Raw genomic sequence first — 17,970 nt, 5'->3', positions numbered from 1 at the left:
CAACTCTCTACTTGACTTATTTCATGTGTCATAATCCCCTCCAGTTTCATCCATGTTGATGCAAATGGCAGGTATTCATCCTTTCTGATGGCTGAGTAGTATTCCATTGTATATATGGACCACATTGTAGAATTTCAACAGTTATTGATTCCTTTATCTTCTTCTTCCCTTTTCTTTAGACATGGAAGTCGGTCAAGGGTGGAAAAACCCCAGAGGTCCTGGGCTATATAAATGCACTTACAGATCTTTGCCTTGATGAGGATGGTAAAGCATTGCTAGTCCTCAGGTGGAGTGCCCAGGACTATGGGTACCCAGAGTCAAGGACAATGCCATCAAACTCATATAGCTGGAGATACCAGATCACTGTGTCAATGAGAATCTCATGGTTGTCCATTCCTGGTGACCCTGGAGAAAGACATAGTCCTTGCTGATACTCAAATGCCATCACCTTTCCCCTTCCTTCTTTCTCCAAGCCCAAGAAATATCAGAGGAACCATCAGCAGTCCATAAATCCCTGCCCTTAAAACTACCTTCATCTCTAGTATCTACTCTCTGTAGTCTAATACCATAAAAATCCTCTTGTAGAGTCCAGAGAACAACAAAACTGGACTGGTGTTTAGTGCTTGCAGATGAACCATCCTTTAGTTATTTTAGGGTTTTCTTGCAATCACTCATCAGTCACATTCCATGCCCTCTCCTCAACTTCCAAATCCCTTCAAGAATGGCATGACAATTCATCGACAAGAAAAGAAATATGGTATCTCCTCCACTCCCAAAATGTTCATTAATTCTTCTCTCCCTCTTTCTCTTTTCCTATTTTTAGAATCTGGTTTTCCTGCTAATTGATTGTTCAGAGTTCCACCAAACACTCTACAGTCTCACACTTCTATGCCTTTGTTCATACAGGTCCCTTCTCTTACAATGTCCCTCCAGAAAATGGCAGAATTTACCATTACTTTCTCACCATTGTGCATGCTCTATCATCACACTTACCCACTGTAGTATTCAGTTGGGTGTGTAAATGTTTGTCTCTCCACTAGACAGGAAGCTTCCTGGGACTCTTGTTTATCTTTTTTTTTTTTTTACAATGTCTTGAAAGGTATTTTATGCTACTTAATAAATATTTAATATCCTTGAAGTATCTCAATGTTATCTAATATCCTTCACAAATATCCCCCATCCTTCTTCTTTGCTTTAGTTAAAATAGGAGGAGACATGATATTGTTAAGAGCTCCACTTCTATACTTCCTTCATCCTTGTACATCTCAGATCCATATCTTCAGTGTCTGCCATTGTACTTAGCACATAATGCATTTACTGAAATAAACTGAAGCATTGCAAATAGACACTGAGCATATACTATGCGTAGGTCACAGATTCCTTCCATAGAGCAACCCTTCATCTTGGTACTCTACCTCTAGCTCTCTGCCTTTCTTCAACCTATGATCCAAGGGATAAAAAAATATAATAAAAATAATAAAAAATAAAAAGTTACTCCATTCAGCCCCTATTTTAAGATAAATGAATTTCTCATTTCCCAATTCTAGCTCTTTCCCTGTCTTGGAAAATCTCCTGCCATACACCTCTGGGATCTTTCATGCCACCTTCAATCACCTTTTTCTTCACCTTCAAACTGGCTTCAGCCTTATCTTCCCAAGATCAGTCTCTACGCAAACTCCCCATAGAAAGAAGGGGTTTTTATTTCTGGGTGGGGAAGTTTCACATGTTAATCACCAGAAGCATAATCTGGTTTTCATTCCTAATGAGGAAGCATGAGAACTGACAGAGTGAAGTCCATTTTATCCAGGCATGAGGAAACTGCCACCAGAGCCAGGTACTCATCTCTTGGGACCCTTTTCTTGCCTCTCCAAGGATCAACTTTATGCCAATCATTCAGGTTAGAGAACCTGGTTAACAAGCCACCCCTCATCCTTTCTGGAGCAGAGGGACAGAGGTCAGACTGAATGGAAGAGAGCCTTCCTCTTGTAAAACAACATGTGTATGGGATCTTGTAAAGAACTTTGCTCTCTGACTGGAGACCCTCTCATGGAGGGAATAGTGAACATTTATCCAAAGACACCCATGAGACTCTGGAGGCTATCTCCTCCCGCTTCAGCCCCCAAAATTGTCAATTGCACCACCTATTTGAAAACAGAAAATGGTATCTTCCAAATATGGTTGACTTCTCCCATTCTGATCTCAGGAGAAAGGTAATTCTTCTAGAAAATTCCCTAACTGAGGTGAATTTCAGTCTGTTTCCAAACTACTTTCCTATTAGGTTCCTCTGGTAATTCTGGACTTTCTCTTGCTCACTGCCCTTGGCTAAGGAGCTTCAGAAGGACACAGACCAGAGCATGACAGGGGCTTCCAGTTTAAAAGTAAGAGTAGAGAAAGAGAAATAGAGGATTAGAACAAAAAAACCCACAATTTTTTCTAGTAGATAAATTTACTGCAGAAGAGAAGGAACTCATTTTTAAATTTTATTTTATTTTACTTTATTTCATTTCATTTTATTTATTTTATTTTATTTCCTCTCCTCCAAGAGTCACCCTTTCCATACTGTGTACTTTAGCCCTGAGTGGGGAGATGGTCCCCAATACTACCTTTGGATTTCAAGTTCACCCAGAGTGTCTGTCCTGTGACTCTCCCAGATACTCCAGAACAAAGTACTGACTACTGTTTGAGGTCCTGGAACCAGGGTACAAGAATCACCACTCCACTACAGGGTATGATCTTTGGTTGACTAAGCAGTTAGGGCATAGATAAGGTCTGTACACAAGCACAGTTTCATGTTCTCCAGCATGTATTTGGCAGCATCTGGGTGGACCTGGGGCCAACAGATAAAGTAATACACAAGCTTTGTGGCTACACCTGGATGTGAAGACCAGGGCTAGAAGTTGAAAGTCTTGAAACCTGGTATCTCTATGCCCTGGTCTCTTCCATGGGCTCCCAGAGGAGGAGCCCCAGAAACACTGTGAAGATGCTATTTCTCCCTCTGGATTTAGGGCTGGGGATGTGAGGAAGGCATAAGGTGAGCCAGCTTGGTGAAGCCAGGCTGCAAGCCAAGTCCCCTTCGCAAGGACCTGGGAATGGAATGAGAATAAATAGAGGATAAATATGGCCACAAGAGTCCCTGAAGATTTTTAATTTCTCAGAAGCAATGATGGATCCTCTCTAAACTAGCCCATTCTACTGCTACCTTAATCCTACAGCCTGACAAGGTTTGTCCTGATCCTCAGTAGCCCTCATTCCCATCTCCTATTCAAAGGAATGAGGATGTGGGGACTGGGAAGAGTGAGACAGAAGAAGCTCTCCCTTTCTCTCTCTCTCTCTCTCTCTCTCTCTCTCTCTCTCTCTCTCTCATTTTCTTTCTTTCTTCTTTAATTTTTAGAAATAACTTTGAATGTCTTATAGGATAGGGGAAGTCCAAGTCCTCAGATTTTCAAATATCAAAGTCAGCTGATGGTGGAAACACCTTTATGACACTTATGGCGCATTTCAGCTGCAGCTGCATAAACAGATCTGTAAAAACACTAGCAATGACCCCCATGACCTAGCTGGGGACTTCCCAGGGAAGCTACAGGCCAGTGGCTCTGCTGGGTAACTATGAAGAGCCATCAGCACACAGTGATCCCTGCAAAAAATTTTCCTCTCCACAGGTTGCACCTAAACCACACCTAGTGAGGAGGAGATCCTGGTCTGTGTTCTCCCCTACTGAGTAAGTGGTGAACTGGAAAGAGCATGGTCTTCAAGTAGATACTGTTACACCTGAAGCCTGGCTCTTCCACTTCTAGCTGCAGGGTGCTGGATACCTTATCACACGTCTTCTACCTCTGTTCACTTCCTGACAAAAATGGAGGGAGTAAAACCTATTTCAAAATTGTGTTGCAAGGATGGAGTGAGGTAACAGAAGGGACATGCACTCAGAACTGAATAAATATCTCTTCATTAAACCATTGGACCATCCACGTGGACTAGGGAGCAAGGCTCCAAATGAATGCATGCTTACCTCTTGTCAGTTACCTTGAGCTGAGCTCCAGCTCATCTACTCTTGTCTTAATTCCACTGCACGTTCAGTGAGGGCAACAGCCATCACTCGCTGAGGCCCAGAATGCTTCAGAGCCTGTAGGCCAGCCGCTCATACCTGGGGTTCAGCATCCTCAGCCCACTTGGGAACCACAGCCTTCCAAGCCTATTCCAGATGGTATGGTGGTAGGGGGTGGATCTGAACACAGAGAGCAACATCTCTTCTCCCTCTAGAGCAGCTGGCACTCAGAAAGACATGGGTGATGAGAAAGGGGAGAGAAAAGGAAAGAAGGAGTTGTGGAAATGTTACTATTAGTTAAAATATGGCAGACAGAAGCAGTGGGACTACAGAAGCAATGTCCTGCTGTAGACATATTCCAGAAATGCCTGACTTGCTGGAACACACCCTCTAGGCCCTGGAAATGCTCTATGTGGTTCCTTTAGCACTTTCCAGCAATCCTCAGGGAGAGTCACTTTTATATTCTGGACCTTGAGCACATGGAAATGGGAGAGAAAGCAACAGTGTGAAATACCAGAGGTCTAAAGGCCTGTGGTGGGGGTGGGGTTGGGGGGACAAGCAAGGACAAGAGAGAAATGGCATGGAAAAATCCAAACTGAGCCTTGGTCCATTGAAGCTGGGGGCTGGATCTCTGCTCCCTGCTCCTTGCTGGAGAGACAAAAACAGCTAGGGTCTGTGTGACTTAGCAGCTCAAAGCAGCACCATCCCATCTTGGCTGCCGTCCAGCACAAAGCTTGGGGCCCCAGGCCCTCTACATAAGATCTGAGCCTAGAGGGGCCTCAGTGTCTCTGTGAAGGAGGAACAGCTGCAGAAGGCAGAGTACCAGAAATCCAGCCTAAAGCCTGCTTCCGGGTCGACATTTGTCCATTCCTGAGCCCCACCTCCCCACCAACCGGCCTATTTTCTTGGCAGAGCCCCCACTTGCTGTGGCCAAGTTCAGAGAACTCATGACACATTAAATCTTCTCAACAAGATAGTATTCTTCTGCACATGGCTTTGATGGCGAATGACACATGGAAGCAGGCCTCAATCAAAACTCCTACCATCATGGCCAAAAAGCAGATTTTGAGATTTCTGGTGACGTTTGCATAGTAAGAGCTGGGTCAAAGTCGAACTAAGAAAAGGGGAAGCCAAGACCTCACCACTACTGGTTGGCTCTAAATTCTGGATTTAGGGGTGAGATACAAAGGGGTCTTTCATTCTGTTTAGGTCTTTCAGCCATGACTATGAGCCCAGGAAAATGGACAGAGTTCTAGAGCAGAAGCTCTACCAGGAACAAAGGATATGCCTCTATCTGAAGTTGAGTCTCCACGGAAGCTACCCCAGTTGAAGGCTAGGGAACAGCAGAGGAGCCCTGCCAGCAGAGCCCTCTTCCTCAAATATCTAATCATTGGTCTCTCCTCCACAAAAACCCATATGGGTCCCCTTGACAGCAGAATCAAATCTGGACATTTTGCAAGGTCCTGCCCATCTGAGCACAGCCCACCTTGGCTGCCTCCTCTCCTGCTATCCCTTCCAGGTACCTTGTGTCCACCTGCTGGCATTTCCTGCTGCTCTACAATCACACAAACTCTCTCCAGCCTCTGTGCTTGTCCTTAGGCCAGTTTCTGCATGAGATCCCTTTTCTAACTTTCTCTACCCAGTGAGTTCCTACACATGCTTCAGGGTGAAATCTAACAGGGTTTCCTTTGTGATACCTTCCTCCTGCCTGCTGCTCTCAGGCACCTTTTCCTGTAACAGTCTCTATGTCACTTGTATTACCGTGAATTTGGTTGTATAGCAGGCATTGCTAAGGACTTGTTATCACAAGACATGTCAGATCTGGGGACTTAAAGAGAAAAATGAACAACCTCTTTTTTTTTTAATTTAAACTTTATTTTATTTTTTTCAGTGTTCCAAGATTCATTTTTTATGCTTTTTATGCATTTTATTTTTTATCATTTAATGCTCCTTGCAATACGTGCCCTCCTTAATACCCACCGCCAGCTTCACCCAACCCGCCACCCCTCTCCCCTCCAAAACCTTCAGTTTGTTTCTCAGAGTCCACAGTCTCTCATGGTTCATCTCTCCCTCCAATTTCCCCCAACTCCTTTCTCCTCTCCTTCTCCCAATGTCCTCCATGTTATTTCTTATGCTCCACAAGTAAATGAGACCATATGATAATTGACTCTCTCTGCTTGACTTATTTCACTCAGCATAATCTCCTCCAGTCCCGTCCATTTTGATACAAAAATTAGGTATTCATCCTGTCTGATGGAGGCATAATATCCCATTGTATATATGGACCATATCTTATTTATCCATTCTTCTGTTGAAGGGCATCTTGGCTTTTTCCACAGTTTGGTGACCGGGGCCATTGCTGCTATGAACATTGGGGTACAGATGGCCCTTCTTTTCACTACATCTGTATCTTTGGGGTAAATAACCAGTAGTGCAATTGCAGGGTCATAGCGTAGCTCTTTTAACAATCTCTTTTCTCTTGATCATAACTGAGTTGGGGAGACAGACGTGCCATGGATACAATACTGTACTATGTGTAGTGAACTGTCAGAGGTACAGAATGCTGTGGGGGGAGGGAAGGAGGAGTAATGACTTCTCATATGGGGTGGGAGGGTAGGCAGAGGACACGCAGAAAGATTCAGGGATCAGGGAAGATTTTACTAATTAATGATATTTCATTAGTGATGATGGCACAAGTAGTAAATGGAAAGAAAACTCAAAACATGTTTTACAAGTAGAACCCAAATACAGACTGGGTTCAATGTGGCCACTTTCTGCATGAATTCATGTTTAAAAACCATGTTACAGCTGCCCAAAACAAAGAGAAATTCCAATGTTTATATCTCTTACAGAACACTAAAAAGTCTCTGATTTGTAAGCATAGGCAACATTTCTCAAAATCTCTATCCTACGTTCCCCTCCAAGATGTTGCTGTGGAACATTTCTGCCAAGAAACTCCAAATTCCAAATCTCTATTTTCCCCTCTCCCGTCCATAGTTTCTTCCCCTTCTCACTTCCCTGTTGCCTTCCAGCTTTTTAAAATCGCGTTTGCTCCTCGTTCCTTTTACATTTTTTGACCCACTAGCATCTTCTTCATTTCTCTCTCTCTCTCTGTCTGTTTTTCTGTCCACAGACCTTCAGTTTCTACCACATAAGATACAAGAATCAGACAGGCAAGATCTTTATTAGTGGGGTGGGTACAGAGTAACATATTGCAAGGTGAGGAACACTCCCATATTAATAAATCTTGTCCCCGTCCTACAATGATAGACAAGGCAGAACAGACCATACGCTGTGGACAGCTTCTGTTGGGTGTTATTTTCTAGAATCCAGGAGCAGACAGAATTGCTAGTTCTGGCTTTATCAATACCATATGTTGTTCCCATGGCTGCATTTAGTCCCTGCTGATGAACTTCAGGTTACTCATGATAACCTGAATTTGGTGTATCTTGGTGCTAAAAACTTTCTAGCAATTATATCTCTATCTCAAGATCTTTGCTCTGTATAGTTGAGGCCAACCAACAAAGCGTGAATAGAGGTGATACCGAGGCAGGAACCGTGGCTGAAGGGGTAGGAATGAGGATGCAGGTGAATTGGGGCTGAGCTGAGTTCCCTTCCCTTTGACAGAAAAGGCTGTGTTTCCCACGAGAGAAACACAACAGAAAGAGAAAGGAATGGCCAGAGTTCAGACATTACCCAACTCCATAAGATCAATTCCATTGTGTGTTGGTGCAGGGGAATGATGCAATGATGAAGGAAAATGTACTCCTCCATACACCACTATCACTCCCACACATCTAGATGGTGAATTCTTTGCATCTTTCTTCCCAGGTACATCCTTCTAATTACATTTCTTGCAAGAATTTTGGGTCCCAGAGCAGTACCAGTTTTTACCTCCCTAAAGGTGGCATTACTGCATTAGAAGAACCCACTGCGGATGATTGTTCATAACCTACTGTGGATTGCAAGTTCAGGCACTGGGCTTGCTTCAGACAGGAAACATGCTCAAGAGCAATAGGCTGATAGAAAATTCCTAGTGAGCCAACGTCACATCTCATTTGTAATCACATACCTCCGTGGCTTACACAGAGCAGACTATCATATAGCAACACGATAAAAATATGTAATACATCGATCTGGATCTGATTTTAACACTAACTGTATGATTACCCATCCACACCTCACTTTCTTCCACTATAAAATGAGATTGGGTTTCAAAACTCAAAAGCTTTCAGGCCCAGGCAGATAAACTGCATATGTGAGCAGCCTGAGAGCACCTGTAGTGAGTAGGGAGGAATGGATCTGTGAAAACATAAGATAATGTCAACATGCATTAAAATTGTTTTGCTAACCTACAAAACTAGAAACAAAACAAAGTCCAAAAAACCCACTGTGTTGTTTGATCAGATCTGGCCTCTGAGCACCAGTTTGGAATATTCTCTAAGGTTTCTTTTTCTTCTCTAACTTTTAAGAATTCTGAGAAGAATGTGTTAGAAGAGAGCGTGCTGGGAGGACTGGTCACCTCCACCAGAATACCTCATGTAGGTGCTACTGTGTCCTTAAAGTCTGTGCTGTGGGTCTTCACTCAGAGACCTCAGCTCTGTGTTTTCACCCATTGGTCAATTCATAGATCCCCCCAAAGAATTGTTGCTAATGAACTTAGGATTTTATTTGTTTATTTGACAGAGAGAGATCACAAGTAGACAGAGAGGCAGGCAGAGAGAGAGAGAGAGAGAAGCAGGCTCCCTGCTGAGCAGAGAGCCCGATGCGGGACTCGATCCCAGGACCCTGAGATCATGACCTGAGCTGAAGGCAGCGGCTTAACCCACTGAGCCACCCAGGCGCCCCATGAACTTAGAATAAACTACTCAAGCAGAACACAAGGAAGACATTTAGAAGGAACAGCAAAGACGTTTGGAGATTCTTGATTTATTAGTCTCAGAAAGTAAGATTCTAGAACACAGAAGTATCAGACTAGTCTAAAATGCTGGGGTCAGCCCAGAGAACCAACAGGGCAATCCCAGAGTCCTGCTGGGAAGGAGGAGACAGCTGCCTCTTGCTGTTCTACTTAGAAAGGGCAAAACCCATCCTGTTGTTCCCCATGTCGTAGATAGTGTAATATTCCTTGAGGAAGACATCTCCCAGAGTCCACAGGGGCTGCCCAGTGGGGGAGGGCAGATAAGTGACTTCAATCCCAAGGGTGCAGTAGCCATTGTTCTGCAGAGACAAAGGACATAAGGATATAATCAGGTGCATGAGGGGCCTTTCCCCACAGGTACATCCCACCCTATATTCCATGACACCTGTGGGGTCTCTGGCTTCTTGTTCACCCTCAGCCCTGCCACTGGTGACTCCCCATAGGTGCTCACCTATGGAGCAACTGTTTGGACCCATCCAATCCCATTTCCCTGGAGCCTGGGGTGCATACATACGTTGAGGACATAGGCAGAGGGAGGCAGAGGTAATGGGGTCCCGCTGATGACGAAGGTGATGGTGGGCAAGCTCTGTATGGAGTTGCAGTTGACCACAAACTGAGAGAGAGGAGAAGCAGAGCTGTAGAGTGCCAGGGGGCTGGGGGCCCAGACAAAGGGCCCAAGTCTCCCATTCCCTGTGAGAATCTCTTCCTGACCTTCCAGCAGAGGTTGGTTGAGAGCGTGGAAGGCAAAGCCTGATTCCCAGGCACAACACTGACCAGAAGCTTTTGCTTTCCTGGGCCTCCTTGGACACATCTCAGCTCTGAGATTTTGGTTGTACTGATATGGCCATAAGGAGTCAGGCTCGTTCCAGAACACAGATTTCTATTGCCAGAAAGTCCCACTTACAGAGAAGAAGCCTGGGCACATTCAGTGTGAAACACGTTCTCACACAATTCATATCCACAGTAGTGTGCACCTATCCATGTGCTCAAATCACACACACACACACACACACACACACACACACCCTGAGGACCAAGATTTTGTCCGACTAAACTAGACTCTTGCATGCAGGAGGAGCAAACTACAGAAGCACATTTAAGGGAACAGGTTTGGGCACAGGAGGTTGCTCAGAGTAAAAGCCAAAGGAGTATTCCTAGGGAAGAAGGAAACCCAAGTGTACTGGAGAAGTACAATATGCCTGACTCTGTTGCGTACAGTCAAATGACAGTGGCCACGCCAAGGTGAGAGGTGTTCCTAGGGCCTGCAATGGAACAGCCACCCCTCCTGACAACCATTCGGCCCATACTCACAGTTGGGGTTGGTATTTCCCCCCTCTCTTACCCCTCCTTGACCGAAAGGTCATGCTGTGTACCCACCTGATCTGACCCACCAGGGCTCAGTTCCCCCCACAAAACACCTCCTCTTGTGCTGAGGCTGTGTGGATGTACAGAGAAACCCTTGGCTTCTGGTTACTCACATCACCATTCTGAGCCTCCTGAGCTCCAGTTTCCTTCAGGAAGGAGCCTATGAACTGCTGGGGAACAGCTAGCACATAGGTCCCTGTGTCCACAATGGCCTGGCAGCCCTGGGAGCACAAGCCAGTGGCTTGGTTACCAATGAGAAACCTGAGGAAAACACCAGTAGAAGAGAATCAAGTTCCTCTGCCACAATCATGTACGATGTTAACTGATAAGTGGTCATATGGTCTTGAATAAAGGCCAAAGAAGTGTATCTTTAATTGGTGGTGATGGAGATTTCCTGAAGGCTTGGAGTGTAAAAGTAATTGATTCATGGTCCTGAGCTCTGGGAGAAGATATGCTTGGACTAGAATTTTGAAATTTGTGAAATGTGTGACTTTGGAATAGTTACTGAATCTCTGAGCCTTGATTTCTTTATCTGCACAATGAAATACACTACTGAGCACTTTACAGTGTTTAGTGGAATATACATACAATAATACATATAAAATATTTAGCACAGTATCTGGCACATAGAAAACATCAGTGATAGCTGTTACTTTTACTGATGAAGGATTTGTTAAAGACTGAGCTACTTGGGACAATGAAGCTTCCAGGAACAAAGACATGGATTCACAGAAGCCAACAAATAACCAACCTGCTGACATGATAAGGCTCAGTGATAAGTCAGAAAGTTCATTCAAGAGCTAGATGCCAGAGTCTACTGAGCTCCAGGAACAATCAGCCTGAGGGTTTGCTGATTATTTCAGAAGTGTGTACCAATGCAAGAACAGGAAATATTGCCACACTGGAGGAACATCCTAGAGGTGTCCATAATCCATAGGAATTTTCCCCTGTACTTACTCATCAATGGCAACCTGCCAGTACAATTTCCGAGTGACTGGAGCCCAGACGATCTCACCAGAATAAAATTGGGAGTTTGAACCTCCCAGGATGAGCTCCCCACCATACTCATAGGTTGGTTGGCTGTGGAGAAAGGGAGAGAAGCATGAATTCCCACAATACATATGATCAGGCATCTCCTTCCTCCCCTCTCAACATCCCTCTCTTCAGACACACAGGAACCACAGGACGAGGGGTCTTGTCTTCTGGTCTGCTCTTTAGACTCCACCAGGTTCAAGGCACAAGGGAGAGGAGACTTCTCAGAGGAACATTCAAGAGCAGAGAATTGGAAACACAGACCATGTCCCTAAAAGAGGAGACAGAATTGAAACCGTGCCTCTGAAAAGAGACTACAAAGGCATCCCAGGGAAACCCTCCTAGAGACAAAGTCAGAACAAGAAGAAACACCTCAGGGGTACCTAGAATGGGGCCTGACAGAGTGAGATCTCCTGTGTTCAGGGAAGGGGATGCTTTTGTTATGCTCAAGTTGGTAACTAGACAGTGTTAGGGGATTCGGGCCTCTTCTGTTCCCTACCCTGGCCCAGTAAGTAAACTTTTCCATGAAAGTTCAAAGCCAGTAGAGTAGGAAAGGTACTGGATCTGTGACCAAGATACTTGTGTTTGAGTCATGGCTTCATGTCTATCAGACTCTGCTCAGTATTGACCACCTGTTTAAGCCTGCATTTCCTCAGTGGAAAAATTGGGCTAATGAAAAGATTTTTGAGATGTCATATGAAGTAATAACTACAAGTACTCTTTGTAGGGCCAAAGATGTTATTACAAATATCATTTATTGTAATTGTCTTTATTATAAATTTGATTTGACTGTATTAGTAAGTAATCATGTGGCTTGTTCTAAAGCTCTACAGCTATGCAAATCTAATGCAACAATGTCCACATTTACTAATTATATCTTAGGGGACTGTAGTTCATTTAAGGAAAGGGTCATCCTATAGCTGTGACCTAAATTAATATTCTTCTAGTGCAGGGGCACCTGGGTGGCTCAGTGGGTTAGGTGTGTATCTTTGGCTCAGGTCATGATCTCAGGTCATGAGGTCCAGCCCTGCGTCGGGCTTCCCTGCTCAGAGGGATCTGCTTCTCCCTCTCCCTCTGATCCTCCTCCCTGCTCATACCCTCTCTCTGTCTCTCTATCTCTCTCTCAAATAAATAAACAAATTCTTAAGGAAAAAACTCCTCTAGTGCATTAAAATAAAATTCCCACAAAAATGTAATTATGAATTTTCAGAAATGCATGAACATCTTGTGTCAAGATATGTTAAAATCTTGGCCTTGTCTGATATTGACTTGCTGAAAGCTCCTACATTGCCTCATTTGCTGAGACCTACCCAGGGCAAGGGTGCTCACCGAGAGAAGTAGAAGCTGAAGATGGGCTGGGTGAGCTGGCCTTGCTGAAGCATGCTCTCCATGACTGTTGGGCTATTCCCCACTGCCAGGTCGGGGTAGGCCATTCCGAGAATACCATCAAAGTTTGCATAATAGAAGGGGTTGCTGGGTTCAATCTCACTCAGACCAAATAGCTGGTTCTTGATGACGATGTTCTGAACCTGGGACAAGCAGAAAGAAAAGATTAACCACTCAGGTGGACAAAGTCTTCCCAGACTTGGGTGCCCAGGGAATAGAATGTACACTTTTCTAGCGGAGTTGGCTTCTTTCATGCTTAGTTCAACCATGGGTGGGGTCTGGAAGATGAAGGATTCAACATCACCCAACCATATATGGCTTGGAAAGAAGAGTGTGGGTGTTGGGGAAGCAGAGGCCATTGTGTTCTGGAGTTAGAGTGTCCACTTCCATGGACAGTGAAAGGACAGTGGCTGATTTTATTTTGAACAATCCATGTGCACAAATGACATAGGAAATGTGGGTACTTGATGTAAAGAAAAGAAAATAGTGAAAGGAAGGTCTTCAAATACCTACAGTAAAATCATGTGGAGAAGGAAGCAGATGTGCTCCATGTGGTTGCAGAGGGCAGCTTAAGACCAGGGAGCAAAGTCAGGGGAGGCACAATGTAAAGAGCTCCCTGCAGTCAGGACTGCTGGGGAAGCAATTCCTGTCTTGGGAGAAAGATTTTGATTTTGATTTTGGTTTTGATTAAATGGCCTTTAGCATCCTTTCCAAACATCAGTTTCCAGGAATTTGTACCTATTTAGTAATCATGGGTCTCTCTGAGAGCTTTATGCTCTGAAAAGGGGGCGCCAAAGAGCAGACCCACAGAAGAATTGAGAACAGCACTTACATTCACAGTGTCATATCCCAGGAGCACAGTCAGGCTGCCACTTCCATAACACAGTGTATAAGTTTGCCCATTGTTTCTGTAGGTAGAGGAACTGCTAGGATTGAACGTGTTGTGATTGGCTATGCAAGGATAGAATGGAATGTTAAGGTCAATACATTTTCCAAAATACTTGGAGGACACTTATCCTTGATGGTCTGAGACCATCAGACCAAGCCTGGGATTGGGCTTCAGTCTCAGATCCTTTTGCTAAAGATAATCTGTAGCCACAGAAAAGTCTGACCCCTTAGGAAAAAGATGTCATCCCTTCCTTCCTTTTCCTGAGGGATGGCTCAATCCCCTCCAGGAATTGGGGCCTACAGGAGAGAGCTGAGGAAAGGGAACAATGTAGAAAAGAATGGAAGCCTTGGTCTATTTCTGCTATCTCTCTCCAGAACTGTAGCACCAGTGAAATGTAGACCAAGGTCAAGATTTCCAGATGGTCTGAATTTAAGGAGGATGAGATCATGGGTATGCACTAAGAACTCTGGAATTGGATGCTGAGATTGTGCTCATTCCTGACTCTGCCCTGCCCTCTGCTCCTCTCCATGGGTGGGTGGTAATGGTGGTATACTCACAGCAGGCCTGGCTCTGGCAGTAGGTAGAGGGCACCCACAGGTTGGACGAGCCTGTGTCAAAGAGGACCAGGAAATTTTGTGGTGGTGTCCCAATGCTGATCTCTCCAAAGTAATAAGACTGCAAAGAAAAGTTTTTCATTCTCATTAAGCAGACAAATTTTGTCCTAAGGATGGGGAAGAAGCTGACTCACTAGAAACCACATTTTGCCAAAATCATTTTCTTGGGGTATAAGTAGCTTCTCCTCCAATGGGCTCTTTTTCCCATCTGGAGCCATATTTCTCTCAATATTCCCCATTTTCATCCCCAATTGCAAGACTTTGACTGGGTGAGAATTAATCTGGCAAGCCAATCTCTTCTTCCAAAATCATTTTCTACTTTGTATCAGGTGATAACTCCATGGATTTACCATTCTATGCCAGAACATGCAAAGTTGGAGAACTAATCACTTTTTCTCCATTTCCAGTGTCCATCCTCCCTCCCCACATTTCTCTCTCTCTCTCTCTCTCTCTCTCTCTCTCTCTCTCTCTCACACACACACACACACACTTCTTTCTTGTCCAGTGTTAGATATTTCTCCACCATTCTCCTCACTCTGGTCACAGGAGCTAAGACACCAGGAAGTTTAGAATGAGAGGTAGCATGGAAAGCAAGAGAACTTCACTGAGACAGTTTAAGTTTCAAGTGAATTAGTTTTAAGTTTAAGTTCTAAGTGAATTCAGGCCAGTTATGTCACTTACCTGCCTCTTCTTCCACCAGCTACAGAAAGTGAAAGTTGAAATAGGAGATATGTAGGGTGGCTTCTAGATCTGACACTCATGTAACATCTCACTAAGCACAGGCCATAGGACACCAGTGTGTTGAGATGCCCTGAGCAGACACTGCAGCCTCGAGAACACTCAAACACTTGTTCTGAGTACTACCAGTGTATGTTTCCAAATGGGGAGATATATGGCATCTGGAGCCACTGGAGATTTGCCTGGCAGCTTTGCATGTGCTTTCCTTCTTTCCCCTGTAGCCCATCACTGGGACTTCCTTTGGCTCTCTCAATTGACTTCAGTATGGTCACTATGAATCTCATAACCATATAAATGGAGCTTTAGAGAGTGAGCCAGGAATGGGAAGAAAGAAGGAAGGAAAGGGAATACTGCAGTGTTAAGGGGTACCAACTCATAACTTACCCAGATACTTTCCATAGAAGGTGAGACTTAGGTTTAGTAAAAAGTCCAAAATCAGGGCAGATGAGAGGTCTAAATAAGTATCCAAGAATGGTTCTTAGCCAAGGGTTATGGACACCACCTCCCCCTTCACTTACATTCAGGTAATTGGTGAAGGGCTCATAAGCAACAGCATCATTATTGTAAAGATACTTGGCACCTGGGTCGACCTTTGGGTGGTTCTTCAGGAATGTGTCTAGTACACCCCGCTCTTTCATCACCTGGCGGATGGACTTGCCTTTCTTCAGAATGATTCTGCAGAGATTAGGGCAAACAAAAGGAGTGAGCTTCAAATTCTCCATTAAAGCAATTCCTTCAATGATCTGATCTGGAGTTTTCAAATCTCCTTAGTACTCTGAAAATCCACTGCAACATATATTTGGGTTTTTCTACTTACATATCGTTTCCACAGAATAAATTTCTGTTTATCTGAAGTCCCTCCTATAAACTTGGGACACGAATCCTGTTTCCCTCTTTCTTAGCCAACACAAAACCAATCCACCCTTACACATGCACACACACTTCCCATCCATCCATCCATCCATCCATCCATCCATACATCCATCCATACATCTCTCCATCCATACATCCATTTTAAGTCATGATTCCCTGGGTTTTCAGTTAATGGTACCAAGACACAATATGATTGCCTTTCCAAAAGATCTGCAGCTGAATCCTCATACATACCTTTCCACACCCTCTGAAAGGTGTAGACAAATCAAGACCAAGACCAGGATCTTCATGGTGCTGATTTTGGTGGCCCACACACACAACAAGACAAAGTGGTGCACTCAAGGGTTGGGACACACAGAGTGAGATTGGTTCTCTCTTTTATACTCTGATATCTGTGCACTTTTCACCTGTAGGCGGATGGTCTTCTTAGCCTTGTACCAACCTGTGCCCCTACACATCTATGGATTCTGTTTGTTTTTCCTCCTGGCAAGAATTATGGCCTTTCATATACACTCTGTAGTCAGCTTAAGAAGTGATTAGTGACTTTGCTGATGGAATCCAAAGATTAGGATGTGATAGCAAATGGGAAATGCACTGGAGACAAAGGATCCTGGCGCCCACATCTGCTGGAAAATGGGTGCTGGCAACTTCTGCCAGAACAATGGAACAATTTGTTCTTTGGCTCCAAAGTCCATGTGCTTTTGGAGATTTGCAGTAGACTCTCCAGTTCTTCTTCTCCTTTTCCTTCCTGTTCCTCTCATCAGACTCTGCTGTAGTCTTCTGGTGTGATTCTCATGGTCCATGACACTCTGATCTTTATTTTCAATTTCTAGTTCACAATTAGCCAACGTATATGGATTGTCTACTCTGCGCTTACCTCTGTACTAAGCTCTGGGAGTACAAAGAAAATTCAGAAATGTTCCTCCTATGAAAAGTCAGCATCCTGCCTAATGACTGACACAGAATCTGATTATGAGATGATGTGATCACTCTAGCATCCAGATGTGTGTTGAATGAATGAGAATGATAAGAACAGTATTCATAAAGCAAGCAGAGACAGGAAGTGACAGCTCCTGTGGAGGCATGGAAAAGCCTTCAGAGAAGAGGTAACTTGAGTTAGGATCTTCCTGGTTGGTAGATGAGAAAGTAAGGAAAGTGGAAAAGCCACTGGAGGCAGAAGCAAAGCCTGAGCAATGGCACCCAGAAGTGCAGTTGGTGTCATGGAACACTGTGACCAGTGTGGCCAAGAGCACTTCTCAGCATGGCTCTTCACAAGCTAAGACCCATCCAAAGGACCTGCACTGGGTCTGCACAGTCCTCATCATGCCACTTAGCTCTGGAAATTATTTTCTACTCAGGTTTCCGTTGCAAATGAAAGGACTATAATGCTAAAATAAGAATACTCTTGATTCTACAAAACTACATTAAAGTAGCATGTGTTTAGTATCCACAATATTTTAACTTCTTATTTTTATTATTTTTTTATTATGTTATGTTAGTCACGTGTTCCAAGTTTCATTGTTTGCACATATCACCCGTGCTCCATGCAATACGTGCCCTCCTTAATACCTGTCACAGGGCCAACCCATCCCTCCCCCCCGCCTTAAAACCAAGTTTGTTTCTCGGAGTCCAGTCTCTCGTGGATTATCTCCACCTCCGATTTCCCCCCCTTCATTTTTACCTTCCTTCTTCTATTCCTATTTTTACCTTCCTTCCACACTATTCCTTATGTTCCACAAGTAAGTGAAACCATATGGTAATTGGCTTTCTCTGCTTGACTTACTTCACTCAGCGTAATCTCCTCCAGTCCCATCCATGTTAATGCAAAAATTGGTTATTCATACTTTCTGATGGCTGAGTAGTATTCCGTTGTGTATATGGACCACATCTTCCTTATCCATTTGTCTATTGAAGGACATCTCTGCTCTTTCCACAGTTTAGCTATTGTGGACATTGCTGCTTTGAATATTGGGGTGTTTATGGCCCTTCTTTTCACATCTGTATCTTTGGGGTAAATACCCAGTAGTGCAATTGCTGGGTCATAGAGTTGCTCTATTTTTAATTTTTTGAGGAACCTCCACACTTTTTCCCAAAGTGGCTGCATCAACTT

The 17,970-nt window shown here is 44.2% G+C and overlaps 1 protein-coding gene across 1 annotated transcript; it reads right to left on the bottom strand.

Annotated features, from left to right (window-relative positions):
- Positions 1-8,964: 8,964 nt before the first annotated feature.
- On the bottom strand, positions 8,965-16,314 carry LOC125098440 (pepsin B-like). The gene is made up of 9 exons (XM_047727269.1): positions 16,095-16,314; positions 15,506-15,662; positions 14,193-14,310; positions 13,579-13,697; positions 12,690-12,889; positions 11,286-11,408; positions 10,442-10,589; positions 9,478-9,576; positions 8,965-9,262 (listed from the first exon to the last, which is right to left on the bottom strand). Exons 1-9 carry the CDS (start codon positions 16,148-16,150, stop codon positions 9,110-9,112), a joined length of 1,173 nt encoding a protein of 390 aa, XP_047583225.1. The 5' UTR covers positions 16,151-16,314; the 3' UTR covers positions 8,965-9,109.
- Between the last annotated feature and the right edge of the window lie 1,656 nt (positions 16,315-17,970).

This window comes from Lutra lutra, chromosome 4, assembly GCF_902655055.1.
Source record: "Lutra lutra chromosome 4, mLutLut1.2, whole genome shotgun sequence".
NCBI lineage: Eukaryota > Metazoa > Chordata > Mammalia > Carnivora > Mustelidae > Lutra > Lutra lutra.
Note: the sequence above shows the minus strand (reverse complement) of the source record. Positions and strands in the feature narration are given on the sequence as shown.

Excerpts from the sequence above, each read along its gene's own strand:
- LOC125098440 (XM_047727269.1), bottom strand. The coding sequence starts at position 16,150 with ATGAAGATCCTGGTCTTGGTCTTGATTTGTCTACACCTTTCAGAGGGT. Across the intron at positions 15,663-16,094 it reads CTTTCAGAGGGTGTGGAAAG|AATCATTCTGAAGAAAGGCA; the intron begins GTATGTATGAGG and ends TAATCTCTGCAG. Across the intron at positions 10,590-11,285 it reads TGGCAGGTTGCCATTGATGA|GTTTCTCATTGGTAACCAAG; the intron begins GTAAGTACAGGG and ends TGTTTTCCTCAG.